The sequence below is a fragment of the Melampsora larici-populina genome (assembly GCF_000204055.1).
Source record: "Melampsora larici-populina 98AG31 unplaced genomic scaffold MELLAscaffold_14, whole genome shotgun sequence".
Lineage (NCBI taxonomy): Eukaryota > Fungi > Basidiomycota > Pucciniomycetes > Pucciniales > Melampsoraceae > Melampsora > Melampsora laricis-populina.
The window spans coordinates 899,317-917,118 of NW_006768778.1; the positions used below are offsets into that span (position 1 = coordinate 899,317).

A 17,802-nucleotide genomic window follows, 5' to 3' on the forward strand; every position below is an offset into this window, starting at 1 on the left:
GTACAATCCAAATCTATCCAAATGATTACAAAAAACAATCAAGTTTGGAGTGTATTGGGTTCATCGGAGTTTTTGTAATTTCAAATACAAATTTTCAAATTCAACTTCTTTGATGATACTGTCGATTTTTACAAAGCTCACCGAAACTTCCAAGCCAAATTGCTCGACTTTTGCGGATAAACTTGGACAAGCTTTTCTAAAATTAACACTTTTAACCTCGGAACTCATCAAAACATTAATCTTCCATTGATTTTGAACTATATAGTTATCTAATCATCATTTTCGATTCGTCATCCGTCTTTCACTCTTGAGTCTTCAGTTCTGGACAACTTGAAGCTAGCTGAAGTGTGTAGATTCATGTTTTCAATCAGTGAACTCAAATTCATGAAAATCGTCGTCATACTTTGTATAATCAAATCACAAAAGCTTGCTGCTTGACCAAATTCGCCCTCCAAACTCGAGCAAATTGGCGGGGAATTTGTGGCAAGCTTTTGTGATTTGACTATATATAGCATCCAAAGCCTAAAAGATACGTTGAAACAAATTGCAACCTCTGGGTTTACGAACAACCTCTTATTCCCAAACAGTAGGTTTCTTAGATTTCCTATCAACTTGAAGATTATCACCACATCTCCCTTTGGGAATTCAGGTGAATCAAGGTGATGATCATTATCATTAATCATTAAAGATATTAAATCTGATCGATAATCTCCTCTTATCATCTCGAGACTCGAGCAGATGATCCGATTTGAGGTCGATTTGATAAGTGTTAAAGAACCCATCAGATCGATTTGAATAAACGTGAATAGTTTTGAAGCTGTGTTTCAAGCAACTTTGAGCATGCAAGTGGTGGTAGCTTGGTGTGAGATGGGTTCGACTTGAGTGATGGATTAGTCTGAATGATGGGTCTCGATTGGTAAAATAGAACGGTTCGATGTCCTGGTAAAGAAGTTCTTAGCGATTTGATATCTGGTAATACACCTGGACCAAAACATTCTTAAGATCCTTTAGATTCTACGAATGGTTTTTAAAGCTTCGTGCCAAAAGAAAAGCTTCAATGGATAGTACAAAATATAAATAGTAAATGTAGGGTATTTGGAAACGGTAAAGAAGTTTGAATGATGGGTTTTGAATAATCATCGCATATTTGCCGGAGATGACTGATGGTATTACAATCAGGGTGGCTCCTGAAGATAAGTTACAACCTGTAATCTTTCCTCATACATCTCAAGATCGATTAGAAACGAGATACAATCTTGAACGCGCATGGATTACAAGGATGGCGTGTCAAGTTAGGATGGCATGGGACTCGAGTCCTGATGACCACAATCAAGAACCGAAATGAACATCAAATGTGTGTGATGAGGAAGGTTGAGAAGAATTCTGTCGCCAATTGTTGTTGAGAGATCAATCTGATGTTGAAGGTCAGGCAAGTCGCGAATTCCATACCTCATAAGGGTCGGCGCCTGGCATGACCCCGAATTCGATACCCTTACCTGGCGGGCGGTTTTCATTCGCATTCCTGCCACGGAACGATTGAAGAGATGATGGATTGGTGTCATTCGCCTTGCTATGCATGACGATGAAGCCCAAGTGAAACGATCTCAAAACGCTACAAAAGCATGACTCTTGGTACGTCTTTCCTTCATTCACTTCATCCTAACAAATTTACTTGTTTTATATCTTCCCATTCTGTTCTTTATCTAGACATTGATTGTATATAGCATCATTCTTCTTTAATTAGAAAAATCCATCTTTAAACTCTTTTTTTCGTGTTCAATCTTCTTTACAACTTTACCATTCCTTGCGAATTGACCCTTTCTACATTTCTTACTACCTAATACTTTTCAGTCCTTTGATCTTGATTAGATTTCTTTTTTTTGAATTTCTTATAAAATTTCATTTTCGAGCCCTCTTTCATCATGCGTTTTGGAATCACTGTCAGTTTTGCTACCTTGGCCATCGTTTTGGCTACTAATCAACAGGTAGATAATAACGCTGCTCATAACTCCTTGTTAACGTAAGTTTGTTTCCCACTTCTCATCATTTCATTTTAATCATATTGAAAATTTTATCTTACCTTTTCTAATAGTCGTCAAAGCAAGTCTCCCGCAAGTGGTGCTGGTGGTTCTGACGCCAAGCTTCAAGGTGATCCCAAGACTTGTTCCTCGCTCATCAAGATGATTGAAGGTTGTAAATCGGGCGGTGGAGCTGCTCCCAAGACTCGTCGTCATCTTTCTGAATCTGGTTCTAATGACTATCCGTAAGTCTTATCAAATTCCTCATAAGATTTGTTTCCAGGTGCAAGTGTAACTTGAACTGAGTCTGATTCATTACCTATAGTTTGACTCGTCGAGCTCCTCCGGGAGGCGACAGCAAGGCTGGAGCAGGAGCTTCTGCCTCGGATTCATGCTCAAAATTGGCGGCAATGGCTAATAAAAAGCCGCAAGGATCAGGTTCGCCGCCTAAACCTAAAGGTCCATCGTCGACACCTCCGGCCGCTTCGACCACAGCTGCTCCAAGTCGTCGTGATCTGATTCACAATGTCGAGCATAATTCCTTGTCCACGTAAGTTTACCTCCAACTTCTCAGCATTCCATTTCATTCACATTGAACTCTTTCTCTTGCTTTTCCAATAGTCGTCAAAACAAGCCTCCCTCGAGTGGTGGTGGTGGTGATGGCAAGCTTACAGGTGATCCCAAGACATGTTCCTCGCTCATCAAGATGGTCGAAGGATGCAAATCGGGTGGTGGAGGCGCTCCCAAGACTCGTCGTGATCTGTCTGGGTCTGATGACTCCCAGTAAGTCAATTCCCAAAGGTGCTTGAAAGTATAATTTAAACTGACTCAGACTTGTTACCCATAGCTTGACTCGTCGAGCTCCTCAGTCAGGCGACAGCAAGTCTGGAGCAGGAGCTGCTGCCTCGGATCCATGTTCAAAGCTGGCTGCGATGGCTAATAAAAAGCCGCCAGGATCAGGTTCGCCGCCTAAAACTAAAGATGCATCATCGAAACCCCCAGCCGCTGCGACCGAAGCTGCTCCTAGTCGTCGTGATCTGATTCATAATGTCGAGCATAACTCCTTGTCCACGTAAGTTTACCTCCAAGTTTCAAGCATTCCATTTCATTCACATTGAACTTTTTCCCTTGCTTTTTCCAACAGCCGTGACAACAAAAAGCCAAAAGGATCAGGTCAGCCTAAACCTAAACCCCCGCCATCCCCACCCGCTGCAACCGACGCTTTGTCCCCAGCTGCTACTCGCAGTCGCCGTGATTTGATTGATCATGCTGAGCATAATTCTTTGTCCACGCAAGTTTACTTCCCGCATCTCAAATTTTCATTTCAATCACATTAAACCTTTTCTCTTGATTTTTCTAACAGCCGTCAAAACAAGGCTCCTGCAAGCTCAGGCTCAAGTGGTAGTCCTGATAACAAGCTTCAAGGCGATTCCAAGTTGTGTGCCGCGATCATCAAGATGATCGAAGGTAACAAATCAGGTGCTGGAGGTCCTACTGCCTCTCCCAAGACTCGTCGCGCTCTTTCTGGGTCCGATAGCTCTTCGTAAGTCTTTTCGAACTTTGCTTGAAATTGTAAGTTGAACTGACTCAGAATCATTATCAATAGTCTGGTCCGACGAGCTCCTCCTTCTGGAGACAATAGCAAGACTGGCACAGCAGCCACTGATGCTGATGCATGTGCAAAATTACAGGCTATGGCTAAGAAGGCACAGGGATCAGGTTCGAGTCCACCAAACGCGCCTAAACCCAAGCCTGGGTCGACCACCACCTCGTCCGCTCCACCCAACGCTTCGCCTAAAGCTGCTCCTAGTCGTTCCTAGTCTTCATGATGTGGATGCAAATGGGGAGATCGTACTCATCTGAGACTCGATTACATCTTCTTATTCTGTTTTGCTAGTCTTGTTCTCACATTTGTATCACAGCTCCGGTTCTTTAACATCTTTACTTCGATTATATCCAAAAAAAGTCCTTGATTTGTAACACTCCACACAATTGTAACGTTAAAAAGTAATTCATAAAAAAGTTCTGTCAAGTAGAGTCAAAGCATGAAAACTCAAATGTATTTTTGATACACGACTCGTGTACATCACTTCACAAAAGTTTGATTGATTGAAGATTCCTCCAGAAAAAATCAGTCAGATAATCTCGTTGACTTGATGAAATGATAGAGGCTTTTCTGCTTAACAACCCTGAGAACACATTCACCATAAGACCTTTACATGAAGCATAGAACTTTTTACTTGACCCATGGACTCCAGCTTTACACAATGTAAGGCTACTTATCCACGACCTAGTATACCACCCATTCACCTCCAAATGAGGATCATCATCATCTAGTGTCGTTCAATCGTGAAAGCTGTACATCACACAAACACTTGTAGTTCAAGGACACGTGAGATCCCAGGTACCAGAACTGATGATTCGTATCTTCATAGAATGCTCTGTACACTTTGATTTCACAAGTGCTGCCTTGTAAAATTCGAGAACATCTTGAAGTTGTGTGATCAGGAATAACCAAGTCATATTTTGCCTTGTCCCGGACATCACTTGTTATGTTTGAACCAGGGATGATATGTAGGCCATAGTTTTTGTGAGATCAGTGTAAATATTGATCAAGAATAAGTGCATCAGGTTTCATAAAGTGTGGAACAAAGTCCCTGTTATTGTCAATCTTCTTGAGCTCTCAGGAGGTTTTACAAGTAAGTTTGTGCAAGCTTTCTGACATTTATTTAAACTTCACAACAAAACCCTCGGCTTTGTTAAGCTAGACCAGAACATAAGGCAAGTGGTAACCTTCTTTCTCTTTAAATGACTTTCCTTTATTACAATTGGTATGATTACTTGTATCTGATCTTTGTTATTCATATGCTTGTAATTACTTTCAATCTGTGACAAAACATTTTTCTCGCTTCTAATGAGAGAGGACATTCTTGTCAGTTGAAAAGACTTCCTTTCCATTTGTGAGACTCTGTTCACTATAGACCATGCGCGCAGATAATGACAATACAAGTGAATTATCAAGAGAAATCATTGAATTGATGTATATATTACAATTAAGAGAAAAAATACATCTTTCTTTATAGGAATGTGAGAAAGAAACTGGATTTCTTAAATCTTGTTTCATCCTTTGATTAATTGATTCTCCAGATGAAACAACCAAGAAAAATGTACTTAAGATCACTCTCACTTTCATCATCACCAAGGTCAGATCAGTATGGTGATCATTGAATCTAATAATACACTGGGATCGTGACAATCATTCATTAAAGCTATATTTCATCAAATTAAAAGATCATGTGATCCTAAATACTTTGTTTCCTCTAAATCCAAACCTTCACAAACGTTGATAAATTAAAATTGTAGGATTAGCACCAAACACTTCATATTTTTCACACCTAATCACATCTTCATCTGAAACCTTAATCCAATTAATCTCTTCAACCCTTCTAAAAGTAATATAATGACCAGATGTATGATTTCCAAAATGAACGACTACTGAAACTAATTGATAAACATGTTCAGCTTTAGTTTGATCATTTAGATTGTGTCTTGAAATTGAGGTTTCTGCTCTACGGTTTAATTCATATGTGGTGGTAAATCTATCCATGATTAAGATTTCGGGAAAATTCACTTTACAATTGTTTTTGAAAATCTGTCCTTTTCTATAATATGAAGATCTTGATAAATGTATCATGAGAGCTTTAGGTGGCTATTTTAATTCGAAAATGTTATATTAGCTTGATCCTATACTTTACAAAAAAAATGAACGAATTAAAAGAGATTGATAAACTTACCCTTGAAAACATCGTTTGTTTGGTCGTGGCTCGGCTCATGATTGGAAATAGTTCAGCTTCAAGTTTTTGGCTGAAGATTGAATGTTCATCGTTGTTTTTAAGAACTGATTGGATTTCATCAATCAATTTCTTTAATTCTTTAATTCTTTTCTTTTTATCTTTTGAGATTGAGGTGGGCTGAGATGAGAGTTGATCGAGTTCAGATTTCATTCTTCGATTAGCTTCTATTATTGAACATCTTCTACAATTATATTCATCTAAGAGTTCTAATTGAGTGAAATCCTTTAAACAATCTTCGAGTTGACATTCGGGCTGAATGTAGAGCAATAAGATATGAAATCAATCAGTGTATGCAATCATCTGATGTGCATCTGACATAGAATCTGAATCACTTACAGTCATGGGTACGTTGAATGAGAATTGATCAGCAGGTTGATGTCGAATAGCAGAAGAATTTCCACAAGTAGCACAACCAATTCGATCAGCCATCAAACTCGTAAAAGGACTTCTTACAGCTTTTAAACTGAGATCTAATTCACTAATCTCATTAACTTTTGATCTTGATTTCGTAGAAAGAAGTTCGATCAATCCATTTGAAGAAGTTGAATAATCAATACCAAGGTTTAATAACCTATGAACTTCGATTTCGATTGCATCCATTAAAACTACAAAAAACTCATGAGCATCTTGTTGATCTGAATTTAAGATTTGGTTTTGATTTCCTTCTATTTCTAATAATGCTTCAATCACACCTCTAGAACTTAATACTTTTGGTTTATTTTGAGTGTTATTCACAAGTTCGATGATTTCATTTAATGCTTTTACTACTATAGGTATTCTTGGTTGTTCTTGTTGAGTTTCATGACTTTTTTGTAGAATGGTTTTTAAATACTCTGTCATTGATGGAATTGATCCCAGTGCTTGAATTATTGCATTTAAGAAACATAGATTCGATCCTGGATTGGTTAATCCTGGATAATATAATTTCTTGCTATTGTTTTCAATCAAATCAAATCAATTCACTTGAATTAGTTATGCACCTTATTTACTTTTTGACGCAAATTAAAAGAATGGAGATTAGAACCAGTTAGAGAAAGACTAACGGACACCATTCCTTTTATCGATCTTCAACTTGATTTCTTCTTTCTTTCGTCTTCGAGGTTAACAAATGATTGGTCCAATTTCTTTACTTCAAGACCTCAAAGGGTAAACCGTAAATTGCTGTGTAATTTGTTCGGATGAAAGCTGGAATACAATTGGGGCGAAACTACAGTTTGTTGAAATGTAGTTGATCTAACTTCATTCTTTCCTCTTTTACAAAATATGTACATTTTCTAATTCAATCTCTCTCGACCCAGTCGATTCAAACCGTTTTCAAACTGGAGGTGAAGACTCTGGTGAAATATTTGTTGGTGCAATACTTTCTGATTGAAAGAGTCAATTTTTTTTGCCAAGAAAAACAAGTTTTGATTTGTTTGGGCATGACATCTGAATGGTTGAGCAGTGAGTAAACTTTTTAAAACAAAATTTCGAGAAGATATCCTTCTTCTCAGTTGATATACGTCCTTGCAATCTACCAGAGACCAGGAGGCAAGTGAATTCACTGAAAGTTTATTCTAAAAGATTTGAAGAAAAAATAACTCCTCCAACACCCAACATAGATATTCAACTCAGTCATGATTAAAAAAATTCCCCAGGTAAAAGCATGCAAGCGTGACTCAAATATCTCAACCAATGACTAATTCCTACAGATTGATAACGACGAGAAAAGCAATGTTTTCATGGATCATATTTGACAGATAAGTAGAGAGTTTGTTATGTTTCCTCAAAGGTATTCCAAGAATCCACGAAGAGGCGAAAAGAGCATGCAATTATTTTTGAGGTAAGAGAAAAGAGAAAGTAGAATAAAAAAGCAGAGGACATCCGGATTGCAGACAAACCGTTGGAGCTAATCAGGTCAAGCTTCTTGAGCTCATCTGCAGGCTCATTTTGACGCTCCACACAGTGTCACAGGTACCAGATGCTAGGGAGGAGTGAATGAGCAATTTCAAAGTTCTTCTCATATTTGATCAAGTTATATCGCCAACATTTTTGGCATTTTGATTCAAAATTATTGTTCGCATCTGCTGATTGGTCGAGCAAAATGGTTTCGCTTCATATGTCAGTACTGTCCCCCATGGTTTTTTCATATGGGTCTGGATTCTAGGTTTCCATGTCGAGAGATTTAAAAAAAAATTGAAATCCTCCCTGATATTCCTGCTCTCGATAATCTATTCATCGACTCTCCAATTAACATGATAATTGATGCTTCGGACCTTGTATCTCCTACATTCATTTATGTAATACTGTCTACAGGCAGCCAGGCTCAAGTTGCAATCAATCGAAAGGGATGGGATAGGATAGGATCCCTGCCAATCCGAACTTGATCAATCTCTCGACGGAAATTTGAAATCCATCGAAGCAATATATATCACTTAATAACACAGCCGCCCTGTCGTGCCACCTTGCATCTTGATTCTTGAATCTCAGGAAGACCTTGGCTTCTCTGAAAAATGAAATTCATAAAAGATAAATTGCCTTTCGAATATGTCAAATTGTAGAGTTTCGTGTTCTTGCGTGGTACAAGAAGCATTTGCCAGGAAATCCAGAGAGTTTTTTTGCAATTGGAAACAATCCAATAATTTGATAATTTGTGTATCTGACGGCTTCGAGAAAGATGTCATCACTCATTTCCTGTGATCCGAAGGAAGTACACTGAGAGTTCTTTGAATGATCACCTGATGATAATGTCTTGTACGTGGTTGTTGGAAATTCGGCAGCAGAGGTGGAGTTCTGGCAGTAGCAAAATCACTATAAATTCACCTCCATCATCCTTCCTTCTTTCCCTCCTCATCCGCTTTCCATTATCATCTCAGCTTCTCAACTTCTTAATTAATATTTCCCTTATATTATAGATTATTATAATCTTTGTCAATCTTTCGCAGTACATATAGATCCAGTAAATTTTTCTGCTCGTCGTCTGAAAGTTTCACTCGTAGTTCTAACCATTCTTCTTTACTCTCGCAGATACTTTTTGAATCGCTTTACCGCACGTTTTTTAAAATCCACCAAATATGCATCTGTCTACCATCGTTTCCAGCTTCGTGCTTGCTGGTGCGTCTTACTCTCCTAATACCACACCTATCCTTTATTGACTCTTTTTATTTGTGGCGTCTTTTGAACACTCCAGCCGTCGTTGCAGCTTCCCCGACTCCCATGTAAGTGTGATACTCCTATGGTACTACAGTCTCTCTTGCTAACGTTGCATTTTTACATCTGCTGGACAATTGGTTGTCCGTAGCCCATCGGAGCAGTCAGCTGGGTGAGTTCCACCCTCATCTTCGTGGAAAAGTCTTCTCGCTGACCGCTCTACCCTCATGAAGTGATCACAAAGTCACCACAAGATGTTTCAGTGGATGTCCCGTCGGCGTCCCTGCCTTTAACGGAGGCGGTGGTTTCGTTCAAGGCCCTGTCGTCTTCAGCCAACAAGGATCTTTCAGCAGCTTTTCATCCTTCACCAGCAGTATGAATGTCTTTTCTACCGCTTGTACCAGCACTGTCTCGGCCTGGCAGGGTATTTCATCAATCCAGATCATCCACCAACAGTTCCAATACATGATCGTCAGTATGTCCACCCTGTTTGCTTCTTTCCAAACCGGATGTAACATTTGCAACCCCGGACAATCAATCGCGGTGAGTTTCTTCATTATCTTTGGCTTTGGCGAGCCACACTCATGATGACATGCCTTCTCAGTTCACTCAAACTGTCACCCAAGTCATCATTCAAGTCCAATCAATGGTCTCGTTCATCTACACCCAGTTTGGTGGTCAAATCGTTGTTTTCCAACGTAAGTGAAAAACATATTCTCCCTGTTTTCATATGCTGACTCCGTGTATCTTTCCTACAGAGGAATTCTCGATCTTATCGCTCTTATTCCAAACCATCATCGGTATCGGTGCCACCTTGAACGTCAACATGCAACAACTTTTCATCACTAACCAATTCAACTTCCAATTGTTCAACTCTTGCGGTATTCAAACCAACGCTTGGTTCCAAACCGGAGGTGTCATCTTCCCCCCACAACACGTCGGACTTCTTGCTCAGCTTCTAAGCCCTGTCCTTCTAGCCATCCGTCCTGTTCTCAACGGTGTTGGAGACCTCTTGACTGGACTCGGTGTTGGTGTTTCAAACCTTTTAGGTAACCTCCTCTAAGGTTCTTTTGTCTCGAGTGAACCCTACGCAATTAGAAATGTATCTCTGAGCTTTATGTTTTCCCCTCATGATTTTCTCTGATCTTACTTGTTATTTGAACCTGCGATGGTGCTCCACGGCCTCTGATACCGATTTTGCATATGTCTTTTCTCTTGTCTCTTTCTGTTTCTTTTCTACCGCTGAGACTCTGATGTCCTCACGAACGATCGTCGTCATAATGCAATAATTCTCCAGTTTATTCCTAACTTCTCGCACTCTTGTGCCTCGCTATATGCGAAAAAGGTGCCATCCTAGCACTGCCGACACATAAGAGCCGTAATCGTTCAGTCCACTCACGTGGACACCTCCATGATTTGATCAAGCCCATCCCCGGATCAATTTGCCTTCAAGTCCCTTTTCTCCGTTCGCTTCCAGGGAACCTGTCCACAATTTGCATGATCCTTGATAGACATCGCAGCATTCTTGATAGACTTTCATCTCGATATTGCGGTTGAAACTCCCGTGCGAGAAGACCGACATCGAGTTTAAAAAGCCCTGAATTTCATGATCGACAGACTGAGTGGCGTACAAACCAACTATGAAGCCGAACCTTGTCCTTGATATCCGGCGACGGAAATCTTTTGTGTCCTGCTACATACTGACACCGATGTCCACATCATTATGCAGCGATCATCGTCGAGATAAATAAACCGTCCGATTGTTTTAAAAAGTCTATCGTATTTTACAATTTGCCACAACACCTACAAGACTCATGCACCACATGATAAACATGTGGCTTGGATTCAAAACTTGATCAAATTTGTCCATAGATTACAGAAACCAAGCCGTCAAATTTCAATGAACTGACTTCTTGATCATATTTTTGTTAACTTTATTTGAATCTCTTTTCGATTCAAACTTTTTTTTTTGAAAAAAAAAGTACATCTTACTCCAATACATACATAAAGATGTCTGTGCTTTGAAATAGGAAGAGTGCAATATAGAGGAGAGGAATTTAATCGGCTTTGAATAATCGATTTGTACTGTACATATACACTACACTTTGAAAAGGTGTAAAGTTGAGAAGTTTTAAGGACAGAAGGAAAAAAAAGAGATGGTATTTACAACAACATATATGAGCTCTTGATTTAAAATGAACATTCTTCATCTTTCTGTCCATCGATGTCCTGATTTTGTGTGAGTAGAAGGAAACAGAAAACAAAAAGGAAATGTTGATGCGCACAATTAATTTTGTATATGTACCTGTTCCTCCAGTTTTAGTACATACCTTGTTTTTTTTTTCTTGTCAATCTCTTGTGAATCCTTCTTTCCTTTCCGCTTTATGTATCAGTTCATAGAGTTCTTTATAATTCTGCCCAACTTTCAATTTATCTTCATTCCATCCTTAAACTTTTCAATCAATTCGATTCGATTTGATACTTCATATCACCAAATACAACACACACTTTTAACTTTACACATATCCTTTTTTTTGGCATTCATTCAAAAAAAAAATTGTAGCTGTCTTGAATCTTCAGCCGTGATCGATTGCCCAGACCTTACACACTAGCTAGGTCGGTCTTTACGCACTCATCCAGGGAATCCAAGTTTTTTTTTACAACAAACAAATACCCTTCAGGAAGCTTTCAACGTTCATTTCACCCGATTCAATCCACTTCACTTGGTTTGTGATCCTTTCCCGCAGATTTCTTTTCTTTTATCAAGTTTTCCTCTATATTAGCTGTACTCCTTGCCGACTTCGTTCACCTACCTACCTACATACATAACGTTCTTTCACTTTGACTCTTAACTCTTTCCACTGGCGCTGGAATTGAACTCAAAATATAAAGTCAGCTCGACTCTGTAGTTCAAGTTATGAGCTAGTGTGTGTAGACTAGAACTCAGATCAGCGCAGATCCTCTAATGTCCTTCTCTGGTGCTTGAGATCTATTCTAATTCTCCCTTCACATACCATGTATATCGGTGCTGTCCTTTTCATTCCTTTGGGTAGCACTGGCAGCACTGCATTGGATTTAACTGCATACAATAACTGTCAAATGATCCACTTCTCCTGCTTTGATCTTTTGACATGCTTCTTTCTCTATGCATCTCTCTTACTTCCTCGGATATTAATTTTTGAATTCGGTCTGATCTTCTCTTCTTCCCACTCGGATTGCGCTTTGGTCTTGACTCAAATAAGTTTTCATCTCACAAGTTTATCAAATTATATCATTGGGCGGTATCGAGGATTCCAATTCTAACTCGCCTATCACGATTCACGACCGTGTCATCACCCTCTCTTTCACCGGGTAAGTGGATCCTCTTGGTCTATTTTCCTTCAATCTTTTCTGTCTAGCTGTCTTGGATTCTTGAACCTTTGAGTCCTGTCAGGTCGTGCCTCGTGAGAGGGTGTTACACATATGTTATTTCGATACATTAACCAGCCAGGTCTATGCTCAGCTTTATGCTCTCGTATCATCGACTCACACGAGATTGATTGAGCAGATGACACCTCGTGCCCCGGCCTTTGACCTCCATTTGAAGCCTGACTTGAAGCTCAATTGACATCCGCTTTCCCTTCTCAGGCTCCACCTGTGGTGCTTAATGGCCGGACCTATTTGACAATTTCTTTTCTCACAGCACACTTGAAGTTTTGAACTGACTCGTAGAATAGTGCTCTCTCTTTTCTCATTCAGACATTCAGATTTAATTCTCCAACTTGTTTTTTTTTACATATACAAGCACCACAACATTCCAAAGAAAAACAAATTGCACCCCAATACCTTATCTCTCTTCCTTCTCTCCCTCGTAGCCTTTCAACTCCCCTTCATCAACTCACTCAACCATGGACTCTGCTAGTCTAGCCGAACCTACGCGTCCCGAATTGGTAGATGACTTTGTAGTGGCTATACATGATTTCACATCTCTTAGCTCTGGCTCCAATATTTGTTTATCATTTTCAGCCGGTCAGGTCATTCGTGTTTTAAATCGAGATGGATCAGGTTGGTGGGATGGAGAGACAGTATCGGAAGATGAAGATTCTTCGACACCTCCTTGCCGTGGTTGGTTCCCAAGTAACTATGTCACTCCTCTTGATTCTTTACGGGATCATGAATTGCCTTTTCCAGCTCGCAAGGTTAGTGTTCTTTTTTTTGAAATTCCTCTCCACTTCATTGCACATTGATCTGATTGAATAATCTTGAATTTTGAATGATTAGAAACCTTCGATTGCCTCGGTAGCCTCTGTGACCACCACTGCCTCATCTGTGCCAGATGGTCGTAGTGTCCCAGCCTCATTTCTATCTGTCCGCTCAGATCATTCATTCTCATCACCTACTATCAGTATCGAACCCACCTTATACTCTTCATCAAGTGAATCTAGTGATCCGAACGAGAGCTTTGTCACTGGAAGTTCGACTGCTTCAGTCACTCTTTCAGATCCGATAAGAAAGTCGATTGATTTATTAAGAGTAGAAATTCAAGAGGGTAGAATTGCCACTGTTCAACCGGCTACAGCTAATATCATTTCTGCTGTTCGATCACTTTTGACTTTTACTGATTGTTTAAATCGAGATTCACCCATCTTAAAACTTCATCCTCCTGTGACGCGTGAACGAAAACAAGTGTTATCAGTCTTGGGTGTTTTGGTGGATAAAGCTCGTAGATTGACGATTGAACACACGAATCAAGTCAAGCTTAATGAATCTGAAGGACAAGTTATGCCAGTTGGAATCTTTAATAGTCATTTAACTGAGATACTTCAATCAGCTGAAAAAGTCTTTCATAACGTTCGAAGGTTTCTTTTGATTGCTCATCGTTCTGGTATCTTAATCAGTCCTACTAATGAACCAGTCAGTCAATTAGCTTATTTAGATACTTCAACTCATTCACTTTCGACTATCGATGAAAAACGTTCACCTCGTTCGGCTTCTACTACCAGTACAACTTCTTCTATTTTTTATGATCCAAGATTATCTCATTCTCCAAGTCATAGTCCTGCTTTTTCCGAAGATTCTCATCGATTACCAATTCGTCAAACCAGTCAACAAAGTTCATTTCATCAATCGGCTCCTTCTACTGCTAGTTCTACTCGACCTCGTGCTTCAACTTCGATTTCTCAATACCAAATACCCAACTTTAATGGACAATATATCACTCGTGAAGTCCTTGAGATGTTAGAACAAGCTCATGATTGTGTCTTATCTACTGTGGCTGTCTTCATTGGTCATGCACACATTCATTCCAATAACGCACATCCTTCGAGTCACGCGTATTTGATTGATATGACTCGCGACGTGATTGAACGAGTACGGGAAATGCTAGTCTTGGTAGAATCGATTTCGAAGCAAGGTGTTAGTCAATCGGTTGTCTCGAATGCATATGTCGAATTGACACAAGCACGAGAAGCGCTCTATCTGGCTACCACTGGTCTGGTCACTGCAGCTCGGGTGGCTACCTCTGGACCTCTCGAAGAGCCTACTCCACCACTCGAAGGCGAACAGAATGCATTGTTGATGGCTGCGACTTCATTGTTAAGAGCTGCGAATGAATGTATGGCTTCAGCTAGTCAGTGTCTAGAAGGTCAACTGCCTGAGACTGGTGGATATGAGGTGATGTTTGCGGATGCGTTTACGACTGAGCCTAGTAGTCAGAACGGTCGAGAATCGAGAGCATCGACTAGTCATTTGAGTGAAGGTCTTCGGAATCATTCGCCTCCTACACCTGGTCGACGACCTCGGCACACGATTTCAATGTTGGGTCGCAAAGGGAATAGTCTTCAATGTCCTTCTCTTGACTCTGATTCTGAGTATGATGATGGTCATTTACCAGATCAGATCTCAATGCAAGCTGAGAAAGTGCATTCGAGTGAATGGAATGATTCATCTGACCATGGACCTAACTCTAGCACACTTGCTCGTACGTTACTTTTATATCTTTTTGTGAAAATTTGTTAAACTCACCTTTTGATGGTTTCATAGAACCTTCGACAGCTCAAAGTAGTCCAGAATCGGTAGACACTTCCTTTTCATCTTCTCAACGTGGTTTCTCGGTCATCTCCTTGGCTTCTGATTCAGGTCAAGATATCTCAAGACCAAGATCGAATTCTCTTTCATCACTTCGAACAGATGGATCTCGAGAATCGACTCCACCTTCATCTGCTAGTATCTCTATCTCTGAAGAACGTAGGATCCACAAGTCAAGTATAGATACCCAAACTACTCTTCTGAGCACTGCATCGACCAATACGATTGTTTCCTTTGAGTCTACGGTCACGCTCGAATCAAGACAACCTAAAGATTGGCTTTCTAGTCGAGATTACCCTCCGGAAGAAGTGAGCTTTAATGCCGAAGGAAATGTGATGGGTGGTACACTACGTGGTTTGGTAGAACGGATGACGTTACATGATACACCTATCGAAGCAGCCTTCTCTCGTACCTTTTTCCTTACGTTCCGAATGTTTACTACACCGGTTGAATTTGCTAGAGCATTGATTTCAAGGTTTTCGATTCAAGGACCTCCGAATCATCAAAGCGCAAGTGTAGAAGAACAGAAACGATGGCAAGTTCATAAGATTATGCCGATTCGTCTAAGAGTCTATAACGTTCTGAAGACATGGTTAGAACTTCATTGGAGATCGGAAACTGATTCGGCAGCACTGGCGATGATTGCTGATTGGGCCAAGACGATTATGTTACAAGTGCTTAGGATCCCGGCTGAAAGGTTTTTGAGTTTGGTACATCGTCGGATTGAAGAAGCACAACAAAACAATTCGTCTTTACCTACTCGAACTCCTTTGATTCATCATCAAACCGAACATGGTGGGATCTTGAATGGCACACCTACCTCTGCTCCACCTTTACCGATTGTGTCTAAACAAGTGATGAGCATGCTTAGAGGGATGAATTCGACTAGTGAGATGAGTATTATGGAGATTGATCCGACTGAATTGGCTAGACAGATTACTTTATTGGAATCCAAGTTGTATTGTGGGATCTCGGCTGAAGAAATCATTGGACAAGATTTCAGTAAGAAGTGTAGTGATGCATCGAATGTGAGGGCTATGAGTGTGATGACCACTAGAGCTACTGGATGGTATACGGAATGTATATTGAATGAAGATGATGTTAGGAAACGGTGTCAGATTTTAAAGTATTGTTTAAAAGTAGGAGCTGTAAGTTTTCAAACCACTTTTCATCCCATCTCTCTCTCTCTCTCAAGACTGATTTTTTTTCCAAATAGCGATTTCTCGAGTTACAAAATTATAATGGATTGATGGCAGTGATGAGTGCATTAAACTCATCTACCATCACTCGATTAAAACGTACATGGGAAGCCGTTGGAGCTAAATCCAAGACGATTTATGATAGTTTAAATAAAGCTGTCAATCATCATCGAAACTATGCAGAATATCGAGCTGCTCTACGGAAAGCACATACACCTTGTTTACCATTCTTGGGGGTTTATTTGACGGACATTACGTTTTGTCATGAGGGAAATCCTACCCATCGTATTTCTCCTCATGATCCTAATTTAAAATTAATTAATTTTGATAGATACCAAGTCAGTTTATGCTTTTTTTTAAAAACTTTTTTTCAATTCAATTTTGCTGACTCTTGGTTTTTTTTTTGTGGAATAGAAAATGTCCAAGATTATTAATGATTTACAAAGGTTTCAAGTGGCTTACAGTTTAATTGAAGTACCTGAATTGGTTAGCTTTATTAAACAATCTTTAACTTCTTTAAAACATGCAGGTTCGGCTGATGATCTTTATCGTCGGAGTTTGTTTATCGAACCTCGTGAACCTCAAAATCCTTGAATCATAGTTTATACATTAGATTTGGGTGGTCTTTTTTTCTCTATCTCTCTCTCTCTCTGCATTGTGTTTCTCTCTCTCTCTCTCTTTTTTGATCAACTTGTAGTAGAACGCATCGTTTTTTTTTCTTTTTCTCTCTCTTTCTTTTACTTATTGGGTTTGATTTATCAAGTCTTTTTTTTCTTTTTTTTCTTTATATACAATATTGTTTCAGATACCTGATTATATTTTTTTTTTGTTTGAGTGTGTGAAAGTGAAGAAATTTGTTTTTTTTTTGTATTATACAAACCAATTCCATGAAGTTATTTATTTATTTATTTTTTTTGTAACGTTTTTAAATTGTGTGTGTTTTCTTTTCATCAAAAGTAGTGAACCTGTTTTCAAAAGTATGATCAGGTGATTTCTTTGTTTTAGTTTTTTTTTTTTTTTTTTGAAAAGTTTTTGATTTATATTTTTTTTGTTTTTTTTTTTTGCAAAGTAATTTTTTTTTTTTGGGAAAGATATATATTCATGATGAAATTGAGAATGAAGATGGAGTAAATCTTTGTGATTTATGAAACTTGTGAGGATTTTGGTTTGAGTGAATTGGTTGGATTAGAATCAAAAGTTGGGTCTTCAGGAAGCAAAAGGTGGCATATACTTTAAAGATAGTCGACTGAAGAAAGTTATTCACTCGTAGTGAGTTGGCTGATAGCGGTCACTCGCCTTGGATCTTTTCGAACACTTCTTCGTTTACATCCAATGAAGACTTTCCTCAGGCTCAACTTCGAGTGAGATATAACCGTAGATGAGCAACTTAATGAAATCCAAATATCGAGTGAAGCTAGGGGTACATACTATCAATAGGTTGGTTGATTAAATGAAAAATGGTGAATTAATGAATCAGGAACAAGTTGATTGATCGGTTTAAAGAACTCATGAGCTTTACAACTTTAGAAACAAGTT

At 39.3% G+C, this 17,802-nt stretch overlaps 4 protein-coding genes across 4 annotated transcripts; 3 read left to right on the top strand and 1 right to left on the bottom strand.

Annotated features, from left to right (window-relative positions):
• Window positions 1-1,922: 1,922 nt before the first annotated feature.
• On the top strand, window positions 1,923-3,838 carry MELLADRAFT_62407 (uncharacterized protein; the record flags this gene model as incomplete). Its single annotated transcript, XM_007408896.1, has 7 exons — window positions 1,923-2,020; window positions 2,093-2,263; window positions 2,344-2,568; window positions 2,640-2,801; window positions 2,866-3,090; window positions 3,382-3,561; window positions 3,625-3,838. The coding sequence occupies 7 exons, from the start codon at window positions 1,923-1,925 to the stop codon at window positions 3,836-3,838; spliced, it is 1,275 nt and encodes a 424-aa protein (XP_007408958.1).
• A 1,514-nt stretch (window positions 3,839-5,352) lies between these two features.
• MELLADRAFT_105634 (Hypothetical protein) lies at window positions 5,353-6,712 on the bottom strand (the record flags this gene model as incomplete). The annotated part of the gene is made up of 4 exons (XM_007409036.1): window positions 5,353-5,727; window positions 5,813-6,124; window positions 6,209-6,363; window positions 6,565-6,712. 4 exons carry the CDS (start codon window positions 6,710-6,712, stop codon window positions 5,353-5,355), a joined length of 990 nt encoding a protein of 329 aa, XP_007409098.1.
• Window positions 6,713-8,925: 2,213 nt separating this feature from the next.
• On the top strand, window positions 8,926-10,064 carry MELLADRAFT_85484 (uncharacterized protein; the record flags this gene model as incomplete). The annotated part of the gene is made up of 6 exons (XM_007408897.1): window positions 8,926-8,965; window positions 9,042-9,069; window positions 9,153-9,173; window positions 9,265-9,544; window positions 9,606-9,699; window positions 9,760-10,064. The coding sequence occupies 6 exons, from the start codon at window positions 8,926-8,928 to the stop codon at window positions 10,062-10,064; spliced, it is 768 nt and encodes a 255-aa protein (XP_007408959.1).
• Window positions 10,065-12,888: 2,824 nt separating this feature from the next.
• On the top strand, window positions 12,889-16,860 carry MELLADRAFT_62410 (uncharacterized protein; the record flags this gene model as incomplete). Its single annotated transcript, XM_007408898.1, has 5 exons — window positions 12,889-13,179; window positions 13,262-14,960; window positions 15,023-16,215; window positions 16,284-16,604; window positions 16,681-16,860. 5 exons carry the CDS (start codon window positions 12,889-12,891, stop codon window positions 16,858-16,860), a joined length of 3,684 nt encoding a protein of 1,227 aa, XP_007408960.1.
• Between the last annotated feature and the right edge of the window lie 942 nt (window positions 16,861-17,802).